This window comes from Neodiprion virginianus, chromosome 4 (assembly GCF_021901495.1).
Source record: "Neodiprion virginianus isolate iyNeoVirg1 chromosome 4, iyNeoVirg1.1, whole genome shotgun sequence".
Lineage (NCBI taxonomy): Eukaryota > Metazoa > Arthropoda > Insecta > Hymenoptera > Diprionidae > Neodiprion > Neodiprion virginianus.
In genome coordinates this window covers 22,577,814-22,597,734 of record NC_060880.1, presented here as the reverse complement: position 1 = coordinate 22,597,734, position 19,921 = coordinate 22,577,814, and the positions used below count along the sequence as shown (strand labels likewise).

General features: G+C 33.5%; 2 protein-coding genes across 2 annotated transcripts; one reads left to right on the top strand and one right to left on the bottom strand.

Annotated features, from left to right (window-relative positions):
* Window positions 1–133: 133 nt before the first annotated feature.
* Window positions 134–8,611, bottom strand: LOC124304163 (5'-deoxynucleotidase HDDC2). Its single transcript, XM_046762274.1, has 4 exons — window positions 8,433–8,611; window positions 3,400–3,524; window positions 2,807–2,975; window positions 134–2,468 (listed from the first exon to the last, which is right to left on the bottom strand). The coding sequence occupies exons 1-4, from the start codon at window positions 8,484–8,486 to the stop codon at window positions 2,235–2,237; spliced, it is 582 nt and encodes a 193-aa protein (XP_046618230.1). The 5' UTR covers window positions 8,487–8,611; the 3' UTR covers window positions 134–2,234.
* A 1,306-nt stretch (window positions 8,612–9,917) lies between these two features.
* LOC124304122 (oxysterol-binding protein-related protein 2) lies at window positions 9,918–18,648 on the top strand. Its single transcript, XM_046762170.1, has 9 exons — window positions 9,918–10,734; window positions 12,523–12,721; window positions 13,687–13,796; window positions 14,905–15,063; window positions 15,152–15,352; window positions 16,181–16,370; window positions 16,844–16,957; window positions 17,104–17,321; window positions 18,144–18,648. The coding sequence occupies exons 1-9, from the start codon at window positions 10,709–10,711 to the stop codon at window positions 18,244–18,246; spliced, it is 1,320 nt and encodes a 439-aa protein (XP_046618126.1). The 5' UTR covers window positions 9,918–10,708; the 3' UTR covers window positions 18,247–18,648.
* The last annotated feature ends 1,273 nt before the right edge of the window (window positions 18,649–19,921 follow it).

The window sequence follows — 19,921 nt, the reverse complement described above, 5'->3', positions numbered from 1 at the left end:
ATATTTCTATAACTTAATATACAATAATCATGATGTAGTAAAAATACTGTAATTCAGCTTCAGACGTTTATTCAATGCTGCAACAAGTATTACTAGTGTTATCTGCTGAATAAACTCATTCCATTAGTCAAGATAAGTTAGTTTTTTTTTATTGGCATTATGGCATTACGACAAATTGTAAATATACACGAAACATATGTAACTGAAAAAAGTAAGTTTAAGTTGTAATTAGTCGATACAGGCTGTGCGGATTCTGCAATGATTGACAATGCATTGTATATTTCCTGATTTTTCTGAATAAAAGTTTATCAAACAAACCAATTGCTAAATATAGAAAACAATTACTCGGAATAAATATAAGTTATTTTTTGAATTATATCGTAACTGCTTTTTACTACAAACCGAAAGCCTTTGGAATAGATTAGAAAACAATAAAATTGCTTAAAATGTAACACATAGGTACTTGTGGATCCTGCAAACCTACTGATATTTCATTTTAAAATTTATAATGATTCATCCCACACCAAATGGAATACCAGGTCTCGAGTTGATATCTTATACTTAATTAATAAACACGATATTGTATGCAATATAATTTTGTAACAATACCTATTGAATACAATTCAATCATATTCAGTATTTCGGAGGTAAATTGCTCTGCTCCTTTTAAAACATGTATACATACAGTCTAAATGACTTCAGTAAAAAATGATTAAAAATTTTCCTAAAAAACGATAATAAGAACTGCAGAGGAAATAATTTTCAATGAATGAACACGCAGTCAATCAACGACTTCCAAGCATAGTTCCCTGCATCCTAAATAATAATACGTCAGACCATGCATTATACAGAACGAGTCAATTATAGGATATTGTGTGTGAATCGCAATTTGAAAAATTCCACAATCATAGAACGCAAATTTAAATCTTGATTTATAGAGAATTGAAAGATTTCCCTATAATTTTGATATACCAGAGACGTAAATGCATGAAAAAATTTATTTAGAACACAAATATAAGTGCCATTCATTTTTGTTTGTGTACTTCATATGTTTGACGAGTTATGAATTTAATTTCATATCTTTGTACCATCATAAATTTTTTGATATTGATTAACAAGTGTAACATGGGAAGATACCTGTATATGTTTAAATAAATAACATCAATCATTGCTAATATTGAAAATTGCTATGTTGAAAAATATGTTCAACTTTAATGTAACAGTTCAAAGATATGAAAATTTCAATCAAAAAGTTTTGTACTGATAAAAACCCATTTAAAATAACAGTCAATGACCCGATAATTCATAATAATATTGACTGTCAATGAGTAATTAATCGATATAGTAGAATAAACATAATTGTACCGATATATTTACAAGCATTTCTCTAATGTAATGGAAAATACTTGGTCCTTACGTGCAAACCTCACAGTTAGTCATGTAAAATTTTTTGTTTTTGGCCACAGTTGTCTCTCCGCGGTTTGCACGGCAATATTCGCAAATATCGTATAATTACCTATCGTTTATTTGTGCTTCCATAATAGAAACGAATATAATAGATCATTTTAAAAGGGGCTTCATACTTTAAATATCACTATACATTTCACTTGATTATTATCATTTAGCTGTTTTTTTGGTACAATTAATAAGGATTTGACTCTAAGATTTTTTATATTAGATAATTAAAAGAACGTAATACAGAATAAGTTATATTGCAAAGAAAATACGATTCGCAACATGAAATAAACTGACACTATTCTTTTAATGCTATAATAATTCTCTTACATCTGAATCCGGATTAAAATCTGTTATATTGAAAGTATACGATCATATTTCTTTCAAAAGTGGAAATTACAGCTCTTGTTAAAAATGAAAAAAAAAAACTTTGCTAAGGCTCAACTTACAGCCGGAGGTTTTAAAAGATAGCAGTTCGAGAATCTTGCTGAATCTGAACTTACTGAATCATAGCTGTATTATCTTAATCACATTTGGAATAACACTAAAAGCTATTTCGAGCTTTATGGTAGCAATAAGCTTCATTTTCCTCATCTGCATGTAGTACAACTATATATTTTTAGTAAACTATTATTTTCGAACCCAAATACTGGTCCAAGACCTCGCTCTCTTAAATTTTGTAGTTATGCACAGATTGCATTCAGATAGTCTTGCACCTTACTATGCAGAGTCGCTAGTATAATATACCTGAAAAATGAGCCCTAATTTAAAATTTTAGGTTATGACTTGTTGTTACATGGAATGTTCGCTAAGGCGTCTCTTTGCGTGTTTACTTCTTCTGCTAATCGTTTAACGAACGGATGATTTATCTTTCCATTTGTAGCAGTAAAATATTCCTGCAACTTTCCAGGCGTGCCATCGCGTTTTTCATACTCAAATGCCTGCATTATTAGGTCCAACCTGTCCAAGTCTTTGACATATTGAGCCTCCGGAGTTTGTTGATGTTCGTACTCCTAAAAAAATAAATCAACAGTCTATACGTTTGAAAAACCGATATTGCAATTCCCTTGTTTTCTGAAGACAGAACAGCGCGAAGTTAATGGAAATCGGAGTTTGTTAAATGATGAAATTGTTCTTTCTTGTGTATATATCTTCTTGTATACTGTTCTTTATAAATTTGGTGTTTCATTCGATTGAGTATAAGTGATAATTTCTGCGATATATCTAGTTAATATCAAACAGCCTACTGCACTCATCCTTGTATTCGTTGATGTTTAATGTAAAGGGAATTTGGCTGGTTAATTTGAATGAATAAATATATAAATGAATAAGCATATCAAACAGTTCATACCCTGAACATAGTCAAGACTTGAGGTCCCTTGTCGCCGAGAAGTTCACAAATCTTTTGCATCGCTTCATCCTCCAACTTATGCTTCTCTTCTGGGCAAACTCCGCAATGCGGTGTAATATCTCCGACAATGCACTCCGCCAGGTCATGAATCAAAGTCATTTGCATTATCCTGGCAACGAAATCCGACACATACATACGAGCATTGCAAATATATAGAAAGTTGAAAGTGATTCAAGGAAAGTATACCAATAGCCAGTTTACTGCTCAACTATTACCATCTATCAACAGTGATATACTCATTTCAAAGATCAATACTTCACTTCATTGATACTTGACAACAAATAATCTCCAAAACTGATTTACTTTCCAAAGTTATACAATTTTGCTATAAAGAAGTTTGTAACAACCGTTTGAGAATTAGAAACTGTTAGTTATGTAAGAAAAAAAAATAAAGCAAAATCTGCAAGGCGATAAATAGAAGGAACAAAATTACAAACTTATGTAATGACATTACATTGCGTTGAATATAATTAAGGTTACTTATGAGAGTTAAAAAATTTAAAACTACTGTAAATTTCCAAATTGATTCTTACTTTACTTTGTCTAAATTTTCCTTATTGTCGACCAGAAAGGATAGCATAGCCATACGATACATGTGTCCAGAAATAGTTTCAGGCTCTGTTATTTTGCTAAGTATCCACCCCGTCCTTTTAACATGCTGCATAAAGATACCAAAGTTAGAATTCGCTAGAGAATGATAACACAGAGGAAATTTAAATTAATGAACCATCTCTAAGTCATTAGTAATGTAATGTGATTGCGATTCTTTTTGAAGATCGATATGCTACATATTCGCATTCATGTTGTTCAGAATTTATAACACCTACAGCTAGGAACAACCTGTCATTCATTGTTAGTGCGTTAGTGCTTTATTAGATGCATTTTTCCTTTTGCGTTCGACAAACATGTGGGTGCAGCCCCAGCTGCGACTAACCGGACGAACAGGGAAGCATTTATTGGTGTTTCCTCAGTTTTTGTTGTTGTAATAATTTCCTTTTAATAATTGCATTGCATGTTGTTGTCATGCGTAAATTTGCGGTAACGTGCAATGAGCTTTAATTTTTTGAGAAATTCCAAGGTTACAAATTTCGTTCTTGGGGCTGCGATGATTGTATTTTAAATACTGACTATAAAACTAAGGTCATATGGGCAAAGACATGATGCACAAAGGATTCCTTCCAATTTCTATACCATATTATGTGACGATTAAATGCAGCTCTAGAGTGCAAGTTTACTGGAAATATTGTTATTTAATAAACCGGTAGAACTGCCGATAAAACACAATAAAATTTTTTTAAAAATAATAGTAAACTATGGAGAAAGTTTCCTGGAGTTGAATAAGAAAAACTTATACCTGATATCTAATCCCTATATTGAAAAGTACATTCGAGAATTTTATGAGACTTGATTGTCTGCTTTGTCTACCTACTTTCATTGAAAAAATATTGAATTTTATGATTTACACTCCTTAACTAGACCAATTATACGCAACAAGGACTTATAGGTGTTCAGCATAGAAACTTGGTCTGGTAAAAAACATAAGTCCAACAATACTGGAATCGCATAAAAAATACCAGAGTTTATTTTGAACATTCTGATTACAAATTTCTTCTTCAAATTCTTGATATCTTAGCTTATGTTATTCGAATTTGCTCAGATTTATTTTTATTACATGGTAGGAATGTTGTTTTATTCGTTTTCACTATCGTTGGTGCAAATAACATTACTGGAAGTTTTTCGTACGGATTTTCGCTTTTCCTAACTTTTTGTTCAGGCTATTACATCTTTAAAGATAATATCTTCTTACTATGTTCGAACAAAGTTTTTCATCAATTTCAATTTTATTCCGCATGTATAATTTCACTATTGTACAATGCGTCATGAGACAATGAACAGCGGTCCACAATAGATGGAGATTGAAAAGATTATTTATTTACCTAAGTAAATCTATTGGATTATTGAATCACAGAATTATTTTTCCTCAAGATCATCGGTTCAAAAATAAATCGACTGGAGAGGCAATATAAACATAAACAGCAGGCTCTTTAGACGATATATGGTTATCTGCTTTTTCTCAAATCTCACGCTGCTTTTGTGATCCAGAAGTCGAAACAGTCCTTAGTCTCTTATCGACATTAGAAAAGAAAAGACGGTCCTTCCTCGTGCATTTGACATAAAAGTTAAAGAAAAGATCTAATTCATTGCGTTTAAGTATGGGCCCAGTTGCTATTGTACATTAACTGTGTATTTTAGATAGTTAGTTTAATTGTTAATTCTGTGTACAAAAAGGAATTAGCTATTATTTGAGTGTCCCATACACTCCTCAATTAAATGGCATTACAGAACGCATGAATCGAACGATAACTGAGGAAGCACGTGCGAAAAAGATAAAGATTTCTGGGGAGAAACAGTTTTAACTGATACATACCTCAATAATTTAACCCCGACTAAAGCTCTTAAAACTAATAAAACCCCATTTGAATTGTGGCATGGCAAAAAGCCTTAATTGAAGTACTTATAAATTTTCATTTCAACAGCTTATGTACATGATAAAGAAAGAGAAAATTTGATGAGTAATCCTAGAGAGGAATATTAGTTGGGTTAAAATCTCGGCCAGTGACGAAAGAGTAAGATCCGAGGGAACCTCTGGTAATACTGATGTTTCTGACATGGTGTCAAAATACGAGGTACTAGCAGCCAGAATTAACAAGCAAAAGTTTCAAAATTCGAAAATTAAAATTTTGTGAAATATTTTGAACCCCCGATACATGTATAAAATTATCGGGATACAACTGAACTGCATTTTTTTAATTCCACTAAGTTTAAAAGGTTTAGCTATTAGCTTCAGCTTCATCGTCAAAATCAGTAGAGACGCCAAGTAAATCTCATATTGAGAAATCAGATAGATTTGAGAATAATAATTATGATTATAACAAATCTGATACTGAAAAATCAGATGGGTTGAAAGGGCGTGAATGCAATAGTAAACGTAAATCAGATACACCAGAGCCAATTGATGGAAAAGCAATGGACAATTCTAATGAGTCATTACCCAAAAATAATGACCAGAGAATGGATGAAATAGTCAAAATTAAAAGAAGTGAGAGAATTAATTAAGCGACGACCTTCTATTTCATATGAGGAACTGAGATAAAGAATGAATACCTTTTGTGCACACAGTCAGTTAGTTATAAAGTACCTGCTTCCTTCAAAGAGATACAAACGCCCGTTGACGGAACTGAATGGGAGCGTAGTATCCGAGACGAAATAAATTCATTGATAACAAATCAAGCTTGGAACTTGCTGCGAAGCCAGAAGATAAAAATATTGTTGACTGTAAATGGGTATTCGTGATTAAAAATGATGAATTTGGAAATCCACAAAAATATAAAGCTCGTTTAGTTGCTCGTGATTTTAGCGAAAAGTATTTAGTTAATTACAATGAGACATTTACACCAGTTGCAAGCATTTCGAGTTTTTGCTATATAATTGCTTTTTCAAATCAGCTTGATCTATTAATTGACCACATGGATGTAAAATCCGCATTCTTAAACGATATCTTAAAAGAAGAAATTTACACGAGAGTTCCTCAGGGTGTAAAAAGTAGCGGAAATCAAGTTTTTTAAATTAAACAAAGCCTTGTATGGATTGAAACAGGCGGCAAAGTGTTGGTTTGAGACGATTGAAACAACTTCATTGGAAAAAGGGTTTCAAAATTCACAAAGCGATGGACGTATTTATAGTTTTGGATGGAAGAAATATTTCAAAACATATAAATGTTGTATCACATGTTTACGACCTTGTAATTGTGACTGCTAACATTGTAACAATGCAAAGATTTAAAAATTATCTAACAGACAGATTCCATATGCCAGAGCTTAAAGAAATAAAATTGTTTTCGGAAATTAGAGTTAAGAGGAATAGTGGAAAATTAACATTGGATCAGAGTGGATACATTAAGACTGTACTTAACAAATTTAGTACGATTGATTGCAAGTCTGCCAGTATACCTCTTCCAAGTAAAATAGATTATGTGAATAGAAAGTTTTCGTCACTTAAGCACCCGATGTAAGAATGTATGTAAGGAATGTTTACATGTTGAAATCTTACGCTTCTGATGGGAAGCACGTAAGACGGCCAAAGACCGTCTTATAATTGAAATGCGGATGTGCATTATCATTAGTTACGAGACAATTCATTGTTGAAGATATAAATTTGATAAACTGGTGAATTCGAAAAATTAACGACGGAGCCAGGAAACGAGCCTGGTATCTAGAGATGCTTGACCGGAGCCTTACTCCACTAGACCACCTAGCCGTCCTGACTCTGTTGTCATTAATTCCTCTCATCACCAGTTTAGTTCAAATTTGTTTTTTTTTTTTTGTGCTTTGTATGTGTGAATAGAAATGAAAGGAATTGTGTGAAAAAGTGAAAAAAATGAGAGGAATTAACGACAACAGAGTCAGGGCGGCTAGGTGGTCTAGTGGAGTAAGGCTCCGGTCAAGCATCTCTAGATACCAGATTTGATTCCTGGCTCCGTCGTTAATTTTTCGAATTCACCAGTTTATCAAATTTATATCTTCAACAATAAAATAGATTATGTTGCTTTGAATTTAAATGTAAAATGTGAAGTCCCTTGTCAAAGTTTGATTGATTGCCTGATATATATAATGATATGTACGAGACTAGATTTGTCCACATCAGTTAATGTTTTGAGTCGATACGCAAACAAAACGATGTGTTTCAGATCCAATCGTAATTTTTAAAGATAATACCTGCTATATTAGCATCGTAAATAATCTCAGCGGTCACAAAAGATCGAAGTATATAGATATCAAGTATTACGTTTGAAGAGAACAAGTTGAGCAGGAAGCAGGAATATTTTTTTTTTTTCTTTAATGATGATAATGTTCTATATGGCCTGCTTAGAATGTTCCGGATTTCCCCACTTTACTTAGCAACAAATGTTGAACCATTTTGTATTTCTAATTATACATAGAGAAAGTGCGAGGAGCATCCTTCACTAGTATTGAGTATAACGAAATGTAATTATATAATTCATGATTAGGTTTCAAGTTTGATTCACAGCTAATAGCACACACAATGAGATTACCGTCAACTAATTTTTGAGGTGTATTGAATTATTGATTCACTTATAGTACCTAGAATTATGTTTCCTTAAGATCATGGGTTCAGACCGAATATGAAATAAAAATCAAAGAATCCAATTCACTACGTTTAAATATTATTTATCATCCCATTTTCAATAGATCCTGTTACATGAATAACGAAAAGTGCTTCGCAGCACCAACACGCAAAGCCAAGGTTTTGACATTCGCCAACGTTAACCTATAGACGGCAACAGACGTTTCGCTGCAAATGGTCAAAACAGCTGTACATAATAAACGATTGATCACTCGTTTCGGTATAATAAAGAACAATAAAAGGAAACGGTGCCAGTAACATATCGAGGCAAAATCGAGAAATTGGATGACCAAATATGGATTGAATATTTTCGTACTACGTGATCTGCTCGCAGAAATGTATGAAATATTTTTAATCATACCTTGAGTCTGCCTACTAGTTCCATGAATTCCACCAATTTCGTTGCGTCGGTCATTTTGTTCAATTTCTCACTAAGAACGCACTTTAATGTCCTTGTAAAATCAATTGCACGTCAAATATGTTCACTGCGATGTTTCTCCAGACATACTGCGCGAATGCAGAGAGAGCACGAGTGAGCGGTAAAAGTTGAAATACTAGAGATGGCGAAACTAGGACTTTCAACCAATCAGAACTCGGCTGGTTCCTGGTTAGCGATAGCGCTTGGCGCGAAATTAAATCTTTTCAAAGCCCTCTCAAAAGCAAATCTCGCATTCATAGCTACTTTGAACTCTTGACGAAGTGCGATAGTTTTTAAACAATTTCTTATGAGGTTCAGTTGCATTTGATATTTATCAAATTATTATATTGTACAAACGATTTTTATGGAGATACAAAAAAAAAAAAAAATGCTACAATTATAGAGCAAAGATGAAATAATATTGATGCTTCATTTCGCGCCGCTTCGAAATGGTTGAAAGTCTAGGTAGTAAATTATAAGTTTAATTTCACCTTTCAACGGCTCATTGTATTCAAAAGACTATATGTTCTACGGGTTTAATGAAAATTTTTTTTTTATGTTGGCATCGCATTCAATTTTACAGAATTGCAGTGATATGGATTATGAACAAGAAATACTGAATATCGGATTGACTATCGAAAGACAGAAAAATCTGGTTCAGTGGTTTTGTAAAGTTCGTATCGGAATTATCATCCGCTAATTATATACGGATACAAAAGATACGTGTTTCTACCGACATTAGCGTTAAACATAGTTAGGGTACGTCTTGCATTTAAGGCGGCTATATTCAAATTGCCCAGAGAATCGACAGATTGATTAGCTCTTCGTTATTCCCGCTCTTGAGTGCTTCAAAACCCTGCGACTGTTTATAAGATGCATTTTAAAACTTTATTTAGTCACTCAACTTTCGTGGCGTTACGCTTACATAAATATGTTCACACTAGAGATAAGTGGTTCATATTAGCGGCCATTTCGTGACACATAATGTTTCTCCACAGCGGAGTCTTTATCATTTACAGATTTCTGCGAACGTCTTTTTCGGACTACACGTACAGGAAAAATATTCACCAGTTTTATACATAATTAATCATTGACTAAAATTTGGATTGTAGATTGACCAAATTAATTTAATTCCTTAATTCGATTCTCTGTCGGGAATAAATTAAGGACCAATGAGCCCCACCCTCTGAGTTGAGAGGTTGGGAAGCGAGAACGAATCGTTTGAAAAAATTTTCCAACATTGCGAATTGCGCCAGTCATAGCGAACGCAAATGATTGGATAAATCGGATAAATCGGATGAATCCGACCAAAAATGTCTGATTTAACGAAGTGAAGCCACGCATGTGCTTCAGCGACAAATCAGATAGTTACTCCACGGGAATTTCCGCCTTCCTGATACTCATGCCCAGTTTTATTGATGTACGCGAAGCAGCTTGTAAAGCACGCTTTTCACCGTGCCACCCGCCCCTGTAAAGTTAGGTTCCCATGAAGTTGCGACCATTGGCGATATTGCATAACAGTGTTAATCCTCTGGACAAACAGAAGCAAATCCGTGTTATTTCAATTCAGTATCGAATATAAATGGTACATCGAGACCAATCTCCTGACAGCTACGAGACACAGTTTAGTCGTCCACCCGCAGGTGTTTTGGATTCGGATATCACATTGTTGCACCCTCCATTCGTCGCTCCATAAAAACCAACCCTCTGTATATTACAGCTGATTACATATTACGTAATAATCCGCGATACAATCTGTACGTCATTTTGTACGCGTGTGTTTGTGTGCGCGTGTGCGAGTGTGTGCTTCTACATTCGTACTTGCAGATTTTTACTTGGCAGAATTTAACGTTAACTTCGGTTTTACACCATGGAAAAATTATTAATTCATCTTGTAATTGAAATTTCTTAGAAATTTCGGGGAATAGTAATATTTACCGAAGTGGTAAATAAAATTCCAGCAGCGATGCATCTGGCACGGTGATAATATCACATTTACCGTAGGACAGAAATTATTGACCAGTTATCGAATAATAATAACAACTACAAAAATAACAATAATAATAATAATAATAACATTGAAAAAAGGTATCGAACAAATTGGGATTCTCGGATGTTGGGTGTTAAAATAAAGAAAAATCGTAATCTCTTGGGCTCGACGGTTCAAATTGAGTATATAACAGAAATACATTTTTCATACTTAATCATTATTCCGTACGATGGCTAGTGGGAATCAACAGCACAGGTAAGTCGAATTACTTTTTCACAGCCTTATATGTTAATATGACATAAATAATTATTAGAAAGCCGATTATCTCAATTAAATATCTTTTTTTCCTTTTTTATGTCTCAAGTTTAAAAAAATATCATTTATCAGTGTTCCCATAATCTATTGTTCATATAATTTTACTGTAATATATTTTACTTTCAACCTCCCTGCTCATGAAATCATCCTTACACGAATAGCAGAAAAACTTAATAACGACATAACTGACACAAGTCGAAGAAAAATTTAACTTATATATTATTGGTTATTCTTACATTTCAATAGCGTTTTTTTCTATCTTCTGTACGAACCTACATATCTGCAATTGTAACGGAACCGAGATTATATTTGCCGCTTCGTTAACGAATCAATAATCGACTAATTTATTTACGTATAATATCGTATTCAAATTTTACAAATACAACTCACTACTCAGTTTTAACATATAATTATAAATAGATGTGTGAAAAATATTACAATCCGTATAGCACGTATTCAACGTTAATTATTTACGGATTCGATTCTGATCAGCTGTTATTTTGAATGCGATCCATATTGCACATTTGACTCGTGTAATTCGGTGGCTTTGTACTTATTGTTTCGCAACATAAAAACGAATAATTACTTTTATTTCTTTCGAAACTTCTTTTTACCCTTGTGAAAACTTTGGCTTTTCTAAAAAGTTACGCGGTTTTTCACTCATGGTCGTCGAATTTTTCGCATCTTTGCCATGTGTTATCATATACATAGAATAATTCGTTGGGTGATATCTCAATTTTTAGACGCGCCCAAATTTTCGAAAATAATATTTTTCGCAGTTGGAGGTGAGAAAAGAAATCCCTAAGAAAATTTATTCCTGTGCGAAAATTTGAAATCTAATTACGAGAACAAAATGTGACCATTAATATGTTCTCCTGAATCACAAATTGGGATAAGAGTAAAAACAGTTACAAAAATCACCAGTAACGCTATTCGCTTCGAAAAATCTACAGCTGTGTTATCTGCACCAATGATAGTGGAAACGAACGAAACAAAATCCTTGCTATAATGGAAATGAATAGACCAAATCGAAATAACACAAACTATTGAGAAACCAAAAATTTGAGAAAGGTTTTATGTAATTAAAACACTCAAAATGATTAAGCTCTGATATTTTCAATCCGATTATGATATTTTTGAGCTTATTTTGTTTATTATAGAGATGTTCAAAGATTTTTATAAACAGTTGTCTCCAGCGCAAATAAAAATATATTTATGTAAGTATGGTATAACAGATTTTCGTCAATATTTACATTTACGCGCCATAATTATACTGCACTATAATGTTAGATTTTTTGAATACTCTTCAGCCAATTTGTGGCTGTCTGAACAGCAAGCAAAACTAGCTTAAAAACAATAGAATCCTAAAAAAAAGACACGGAAGCTTAATAAATCTGATCGTAGCGATTAAAAAACCTTTTTTCAAAATTTTTATATATTAGCTTGTGTTATCTAAATTTGTTCATATGCATTCTTATTACATAGTGATAAGGATATTGTATTCACTGACATCATTGGTATTGGTTAAAATTTGTTAGAATGCTCCAATATGTTATATAATATATCTTTTCATCTTCATCGTGAGTTACGAACTTATATTGTCGAACTGTGAAGTTATACGTAACATATTTGCTGCCTTGTCACGAGCAGTTTAAATAAATCTCCGAGAGATGTAATTTAGGATAGTTGAAAAATGCCCTTACGTCTCTCTACTTTGATATGTTCCAGGACGTCTTTGCCAGCTCCTGGACGCTCCGAGGTGAACCTTTGCTCGGTATTGACACTGGGCAAAGATCTCAGCAAAATTACAATGCCTGTCGTTTTCAACGAACCTTTGTCCTTCCTCCAACGAGTTGCTGAGTACATGGAATATGCAAAGCTACTCAAGCAAGCTGCCATGGAAGAGAATCCTCTTGTTAGACTACAGGTAATCCCAAAGATGTTCCCGCATTGATCAGTGCAACATATCTGGGGCATTCCGTGCCAAATCGACTGATTTTCATCTTGACCGATATTCATTTTTTTAGACTTTATTTTCGGTGATAATCGCACATCTAGAACCCCCAATTTGTTTTTTTTCCGTTTCATTTATCGATCGACTTGTGATCGTATTAAAATTTTGTGATATCAAACAACAAAACTCAAAAATAATAAACAACAAGTATCAAGATTCCAACAAGATAATAATTCATAATTGATTCAGTCATGATTCGATTAAGTAAACAGTATAATTTCAATTTTTTTCGAAACAGTTTAAGTATCAATGTAGTTGAATATTGGGTGACAATGTATGTATAACTTCAGTGATCTAAATTGTTTCCTTTCGACAAGAGCAAATGGTGATACTCATAAAATAACTGCCAATTGTTATTCTTAGCAATTTTTAAGCAAGATGGTAAAAAAAAAACTCGTCATTTTCTGAAGCAAATTTCAATTTTGTTTGTGTATTTTTTGGACTATTTTTCATGTATTACTGCAGTTGATCGATTCTGTTACAGAGCCTTCCGTTTAAAAATAATTCTCCGAACATTTGTACTTGGACTAATTTGTCATCTTATTAGGGATTATTTGATACTGTTAGCGTATTTACTTATGTAACGGAAACAACTAATCTCACAGTGTTTTCACTCTAACAAAAATGCGTATCTAAGTATACTTGCATCGTTTGAAATCGTATGGAATAACAAATGTATTCGAATAAAAAAAAAAAACTACAGGAACAAACTAATTTTGGTGAATTGAATAAATCGATGAATTTTGATTGCTTAAAATTTCGCAAATACAGCTTATATTGTATATCACGGTATCTGAAATTGGAACCGTAGCATGAATGGGCAACTCTCGATATCGCTTGATATTACTGTAATCATTTTTTATGTGTTCTTTCTCTAGTACGTCTCGGCATTTGCAGTAAGCGCATTAGCATCGAACTGGGAACGCCTGGGAAAACCATTTAATCCGTTGCTTGGCGAAACCTACGAACTTCAACGAGAAGATTTTAGGTACAAGTTATTAATATAGGAAAATTACCAAACCAAACGAAAAATAGTGATAATACTGGTATTCCTGAAAGCTAATGTCTAATTGTCAATGCACCAATGTGACCTATTAGAAATGATTTTTTTTATATATAAGAACGTAAATTATATACCAACAGGAAACCAAAAAAATAAAAAAATTAGGTTTGTCTTTTTTTGGTATATAATGATCTCATATCTGTCATTTTTAGTGCCTCCATTAATTTATTGATTTCCCATCTAAATATAGTGAATGGCACAAAATCGAAGACAACACAGAAGGCAAATGTTAAGAAGTTTAAAATTTTCTCCTCAGTTATTCTTCTTTACGTTTTTGTTTTTGTAAATTCAATCGATACGTTTCGAATGAAAATGCTCTCAATTTTACTGTAGTAATAATTTAATATGTAAATATATTCTCGAGTTGACGAGTTAAACGAACTGTAAAAAAAGGCGTATTGCATAATCTTAATCAGAATTCAATAAGTAAATTACCATTTGACACGTTCTGTCATTTTCATTATTAAAGCCAATGACAGTGATCACAAATGAAACAACGTCTCTGCTGTGTAATGAAAATGATTTCAAGCAGATTCAATTACCACAAACTATGACACCAATATTTTGAGAAAAGGTTTTATATTGCTAAACAGATTCTCATAAATTGCGCGAAAACCATTTAAGAAATCTTACGGTATAGCATAGTTATAATACTCGTTCAATCATTTTCGACCATCTAATTATACCCTTTTTTTTAACTTAATGACATCGCTATATCGGTTAATTCGTATTATTCAAATTCGCTCAGATTGATTACTATTACATAATAGAAACGTCGTTTAATATGCCCTCACTATTATTGGCGCAGATAATACTGCTGGAAATTATTCGAAGCGTTCTTTCTCCTTTTCTTACTTAAGAACCAGACCGTGCAGTGTGCATTTCATCCTTGAGAATAGATTTGAAAACTGCGAATCCAACGACTACAGTAACAATTTTAAATCATAATGGCGCTATATAAACTGTATTTAAAATATTCTTCAAAACTTATCAAATTTCTCTATTATACATACGCACCTATATTTTGTTTCAGAATAATATGCGAGCAGGTGTCACATCATCCACCAGTATCGGCCTTTCACGCCGACAGTGAGGACTTCATATTCCACGGTAGCATACATCCGAAGCTAAAGTTCTTCTGCAAATCAGTTGAAATTCATCCGAAGGGTATGGTGACAGTCGAGCTGCCAAAGTGAGTTGACCAAAAACACGACACAATGTCAACGTATGACGGGGTTCGAATAAAGCGAAGAATCTGTAGAGTTGTGTTTGTTGTTTAGATGGAAGGAGGCTTACACATGGCAGAATGTCAATTGCATATTACACAATGTACTTGTCGGCCAATTCTGGATGGAACAATTGGGTGCACTAGAAATCAGGCAATACGGAGATGCTAACTTGAAGTCTACATTGTCGTTCAAAAGCGCTGGTCGGAATGGAAAAGACTTGCATAAAGTGGAAGGCTTCATAATGGATCAGGAGTAATTTTTACAGTTTATTTTTTAAGATTACGTGACTTTGTGGGATTGGAAACGAATCCGGGGGTGTGGCTAGATAATATGGCACGTAAGGAACTAGGATTTCAGCAAATGGTTAAGGGTCAGACACGAGTACAGTGAGACAACTCACTGCAAGCTGTAAGACTAGCTTTTTCACACGGAATCAATGTATACTAAAAAAAATTAAGGAGAAAGAGGTATTCTAAAATTATTCCAAAATTCTATCCTAACCTGGTGAAATTAACTCCATCGAACCTCACACTTTGTTGGTTTCCATCTTTTTGTACGTTCGAATGGCAATTGTCCGCAGATTTTTCTCAATAAGCGATACGAAGGATTTTTGGTGTCCGTGATTTAGAATCTAATGCCACAATTTTAACATTAAAAATAGCGGATACCAAATGGCGGATCGACTTTGTTAAAATCAGTTAGAAATTCATGAAACCCCCTAGGTGCAAGTTTATTTTGATAACATCAATGCCATATTTTTAATTTTCAAAGTTTGTTTTACGATTTCACATCAATGACACCAAAAATGATTGGTGCCACTTTGTCATCGAAAAAAAAAGCTTCCAGTTATTATTGTTCGACCCAACATGAAAGGCGAAGAATGAGAAAGTGCGGGAATTTAAGGGGTTGATTTCACCCTCTGAGGACAGAATTTCGCGGATGTAAAAAAAGGCGCGTGGCAAATATCCCCCCCCCCCCCTACAATCCTAAAAAGTTTTCTCAACAATAGATGATGACACGTCGCAGATTTTCGTTGCGAAATATTTGTAGGAATTCTATTAAAACTGATTTTCTTTTTAGTAAAAAAAAATTAATGTTTCTCTACGGTAAGTGGACTGAAAACCTACGAGTGTGCGAACCAATATTGTATGAAGAAACATTGGAGAGGATTAAACGAGAGAACAAAAGTCCTCAAGGTAGCCCAGGACACAAGAAAGTCCTGGCTAAATTACATAGTTTCAAAGTGGGCGCTTTCAAACCTTCTCATCAGGTATTTTCACCTCAATAAGTGTCGTAATTAAGTCCGCATTAAGTCCCTCTCACCGTTTGTATTTTTTTATGCAAAAGAGGCCGTAATGGAATAAGTATACATATTACGGAATGTAAAAAGACCATCTCAAGATTCAAGTTTTCGATGTTTCCGAGTGAGAAGTCACCATGGCAGTAAAGAAAATGATCTCTTTGCTTCTTAGTTTCAACCCAATCAGAATCTTTGAGATTATAAATATTGGAGAAAAATTGCATTGAAGTTTTTCCAGGACGTAATCTTTTGTTCAAGTGAAAAAAAGGTTCAATTTCTTGTATGTGTATATGTTTATTCGATCACGACCTTTAAAATTAAATCCTCAATTTTTACAATCGATAGTTGTTTAAGGCATAAGATTACTTATTTACAGATTGATTTGAAGGGCTTTTAATTAATTGTCTTTCGACAAATATTGAAACGAATGTTAATTACTTTAGGACGCAATCGATGAATCAACGGGAACAGAAGGGGATGATAGCCCAACTATTGACGAGATTCCAGGATCAACTACCCTTTGGAAAGTTGCTCCAAGGCCGCAAAATAGTGCCGAAGTGAGTATAAAGAAATATCATTGTATAAACATATTAAACATTCGTTTATAAAATGCATATTTAAAACGAATTCAGAGATTAAGCATGTTTCTGTTTGTTAGTGGTGAATTTCAATTTACTAATAACTTTGAAACATTCCGTTTCAGTTCTACCAATTCACAACGTTTGCAATGTCACTTAACGAGATAGAACCTGGGATGGGAAAAATCTTGTGCCCCACTGACTCCAGGCTTCGACCTGACATTAGAAAACTCGAAATGGGAGATCAAGATGGTGCAGCTGCCGAAAAAATAAGATTGGAAGAAAAGCAGAGAAGGTCTCGAAAAACAAGGAAACAAAACAGCGGTTCCGAATGGGCACCAAGGTACATACATACATGTAACGAACTGTGTTCTAGTTTTTTAAAGTACTAAGATGAACTCAATACTGACATACCTCAGTTACATCAGGAAATTTAAATATCAACTGAAAAGTGAGGGGTTAGTCACCATTGACATCCGATGACATATACATGCCCTGTAATCTTATGCAATCCATTGTAATTCCTTTGTATATTCCATATTATCTTTGTAGCCATTGAAATTTCTGTAATCTTTTCTTACAATTCTCTTCGTATTCTTAAGATTATATTATTTGTGATACTTTGATTCTTTTGATCCTTGTAATTTTCGTTATCAATTTGGATCAAAGAAATGGCCTGTGGCTTTTGGAAGGGTTTTTAATTCTTCGCGTCATCTTTGTGAATTCTGATCTTCTAAATCCTTGCAATTCTAGTAATTTTTTTAAATCCTTCGTTGTCCCCTGAAATCTTTGCTGATTTTTCGTAACCTTCGTGATCTATTTGATGTAAGCCGTGTAGTCTTTGTATAATCTTCGCAATCCCCATAAGGGGTTTTATTTTTGTGACCTTATTACACAGTCCATGTTACTTGAATTTGCAAATAAAACTGTCGTCGAAAAAGTGACGTTATTTTAATGGAGGAGACGAGGTTTGGAAGAAAAGCTTCGGTTGTAATTTTCCACTGGTAACGTAGTTTATGGATGGCTCCAAACTTCTGTAGTCAATTTCCAATCTTTGTAATCGATATCAATTTACGCTATTTTTACGTGGCGATTCTCCATCGCTGAAACGTGATCAAATAATTAACCGGAACATCAGGTATAAAATTTGTTTAATTATGTTCAGGTGGTTCACTACTGGCATCAATCCATATTCGGAACAAGTGGATTGGCTGTACCAAGGCGAATACTGGAATCGAAATTATTCAGACATCGAAGATATATTTTAGGTCAGTTTGTATAACGTGTAATTGATGTAATCGTGACGATTTGTAGTAAGTATGTAACTCATGTCGCTGGATATTAGGAAGCGCGAACCTATAGGATTGTACTCGGTGTATAATGAAAAAAATAATATTGCGCAAGCTGATATCACAAAAAAAAAAAGAGAAAGGAATGGCTACTGACCAAATAACTTATCGTCTGTAAAGAGGAAGAATATCAGATGAAGCTAATTTATTGATATCTTGCCATGCTATCCGCCGGAGTCAACTTCCTTCGAAGTTCAAATGTCGATTGGTTTGTAGTGACAAAATAGTCATTAAAAAAAAAAAAAAAAACAAAAAACAAAAAAGAATTACACATAAGAAGAAATCGATACTTGCCTTGAGAATCTACAGTTAAATATATTAGTTGGCTTCCAGAACAAACTGCAAAAGCGTGTAGCAGAATAGAAATATATAACGTATATTTATTAGAGAATAACGTAATAGATGCTAGGAAAATTATATCGATATGTGAGTTAGTTGTAGGTTGCCTGAGTGTAATTTAATTTAATAACGAACTGTTGTTTCTTCATACGAAGTTTATCGATTCTCGATTTCGTTTCCTTGGTTTCCTATTTGTGCAAAAGGTTTAAGGTGTATATAGTCATATTGATGTGATTACAGTTGGACATTGTATAAATAGGTCGGAGTATTTTACGTCCAGCTTAAAATCGTATGCATACTGCAACCTTTGCAAATCCAACAACAAATTATAATCCATGGTACTCTGGTATTAGCAAACCGTATACCCCTTACAGTGAAACTCGTACGCGTCTTATTCAAATCTGGATAATTTAAGCAAAATATCCTGAATCTATAAGTATAATCAATTACCACAGCATGACTTTAAAACCATGAAAATTGATAGTAATATACATATTTTAGAGATATTGAAAACAATATTGACGAATTGTACATATGACTTAAATGACAAATTCATTTTCTTCTATTACTTATTAGTTTTAACCATTTTTCAATATCCATCGTGTTTTTTTTTTGTACTCTACAAGAGTTTGTACACTTTCCGAACACATTGAAGTATTTTCTCATAAAAATTACTCACGAGTCATAACTTTCTATGAAACCTTTGCTACTATTTTTATAACGTACTTTATACGCTATTTTTTTCACCGTGTGACATAAATGCTTTACGTATACGTCCCGTACCAGGTAATTTCGACCTAGCCAGAATCTCGCCATTTTTTATTTTCACCTGTCAGTATTTTATACAGCGTCACAACAAAACACGATTAGCAGAGTTACAGTTTAAAAAAAAAAAGTGCTTTTCACCCACTGTCAGCTATAATCGATTTCTTTACAATGAAACTCGAGCAATGAATGCTGCGTAAGAAAACTAATTTAGTTTCAGAATTACATACGAGCAGATCAATTTGCCTCGAAGCAACATATTGAGATAGTTTCATGTTTCTGAATACATAGAAAAAAAGCATTTTTCATTGTCGGTGCACTGTAACGAACAAGCTGTACCAAAGTATATAATTTATACGATTCTTCTTTCAAATCTGTAGAGTACAATATACTTCGGTGCGCAAAATAACTCGACATAATTTATTTGCGCAAATGGTGCAAATCCACTTCATTAGATATATCACATATATTATTTGTACGATCTACGAAC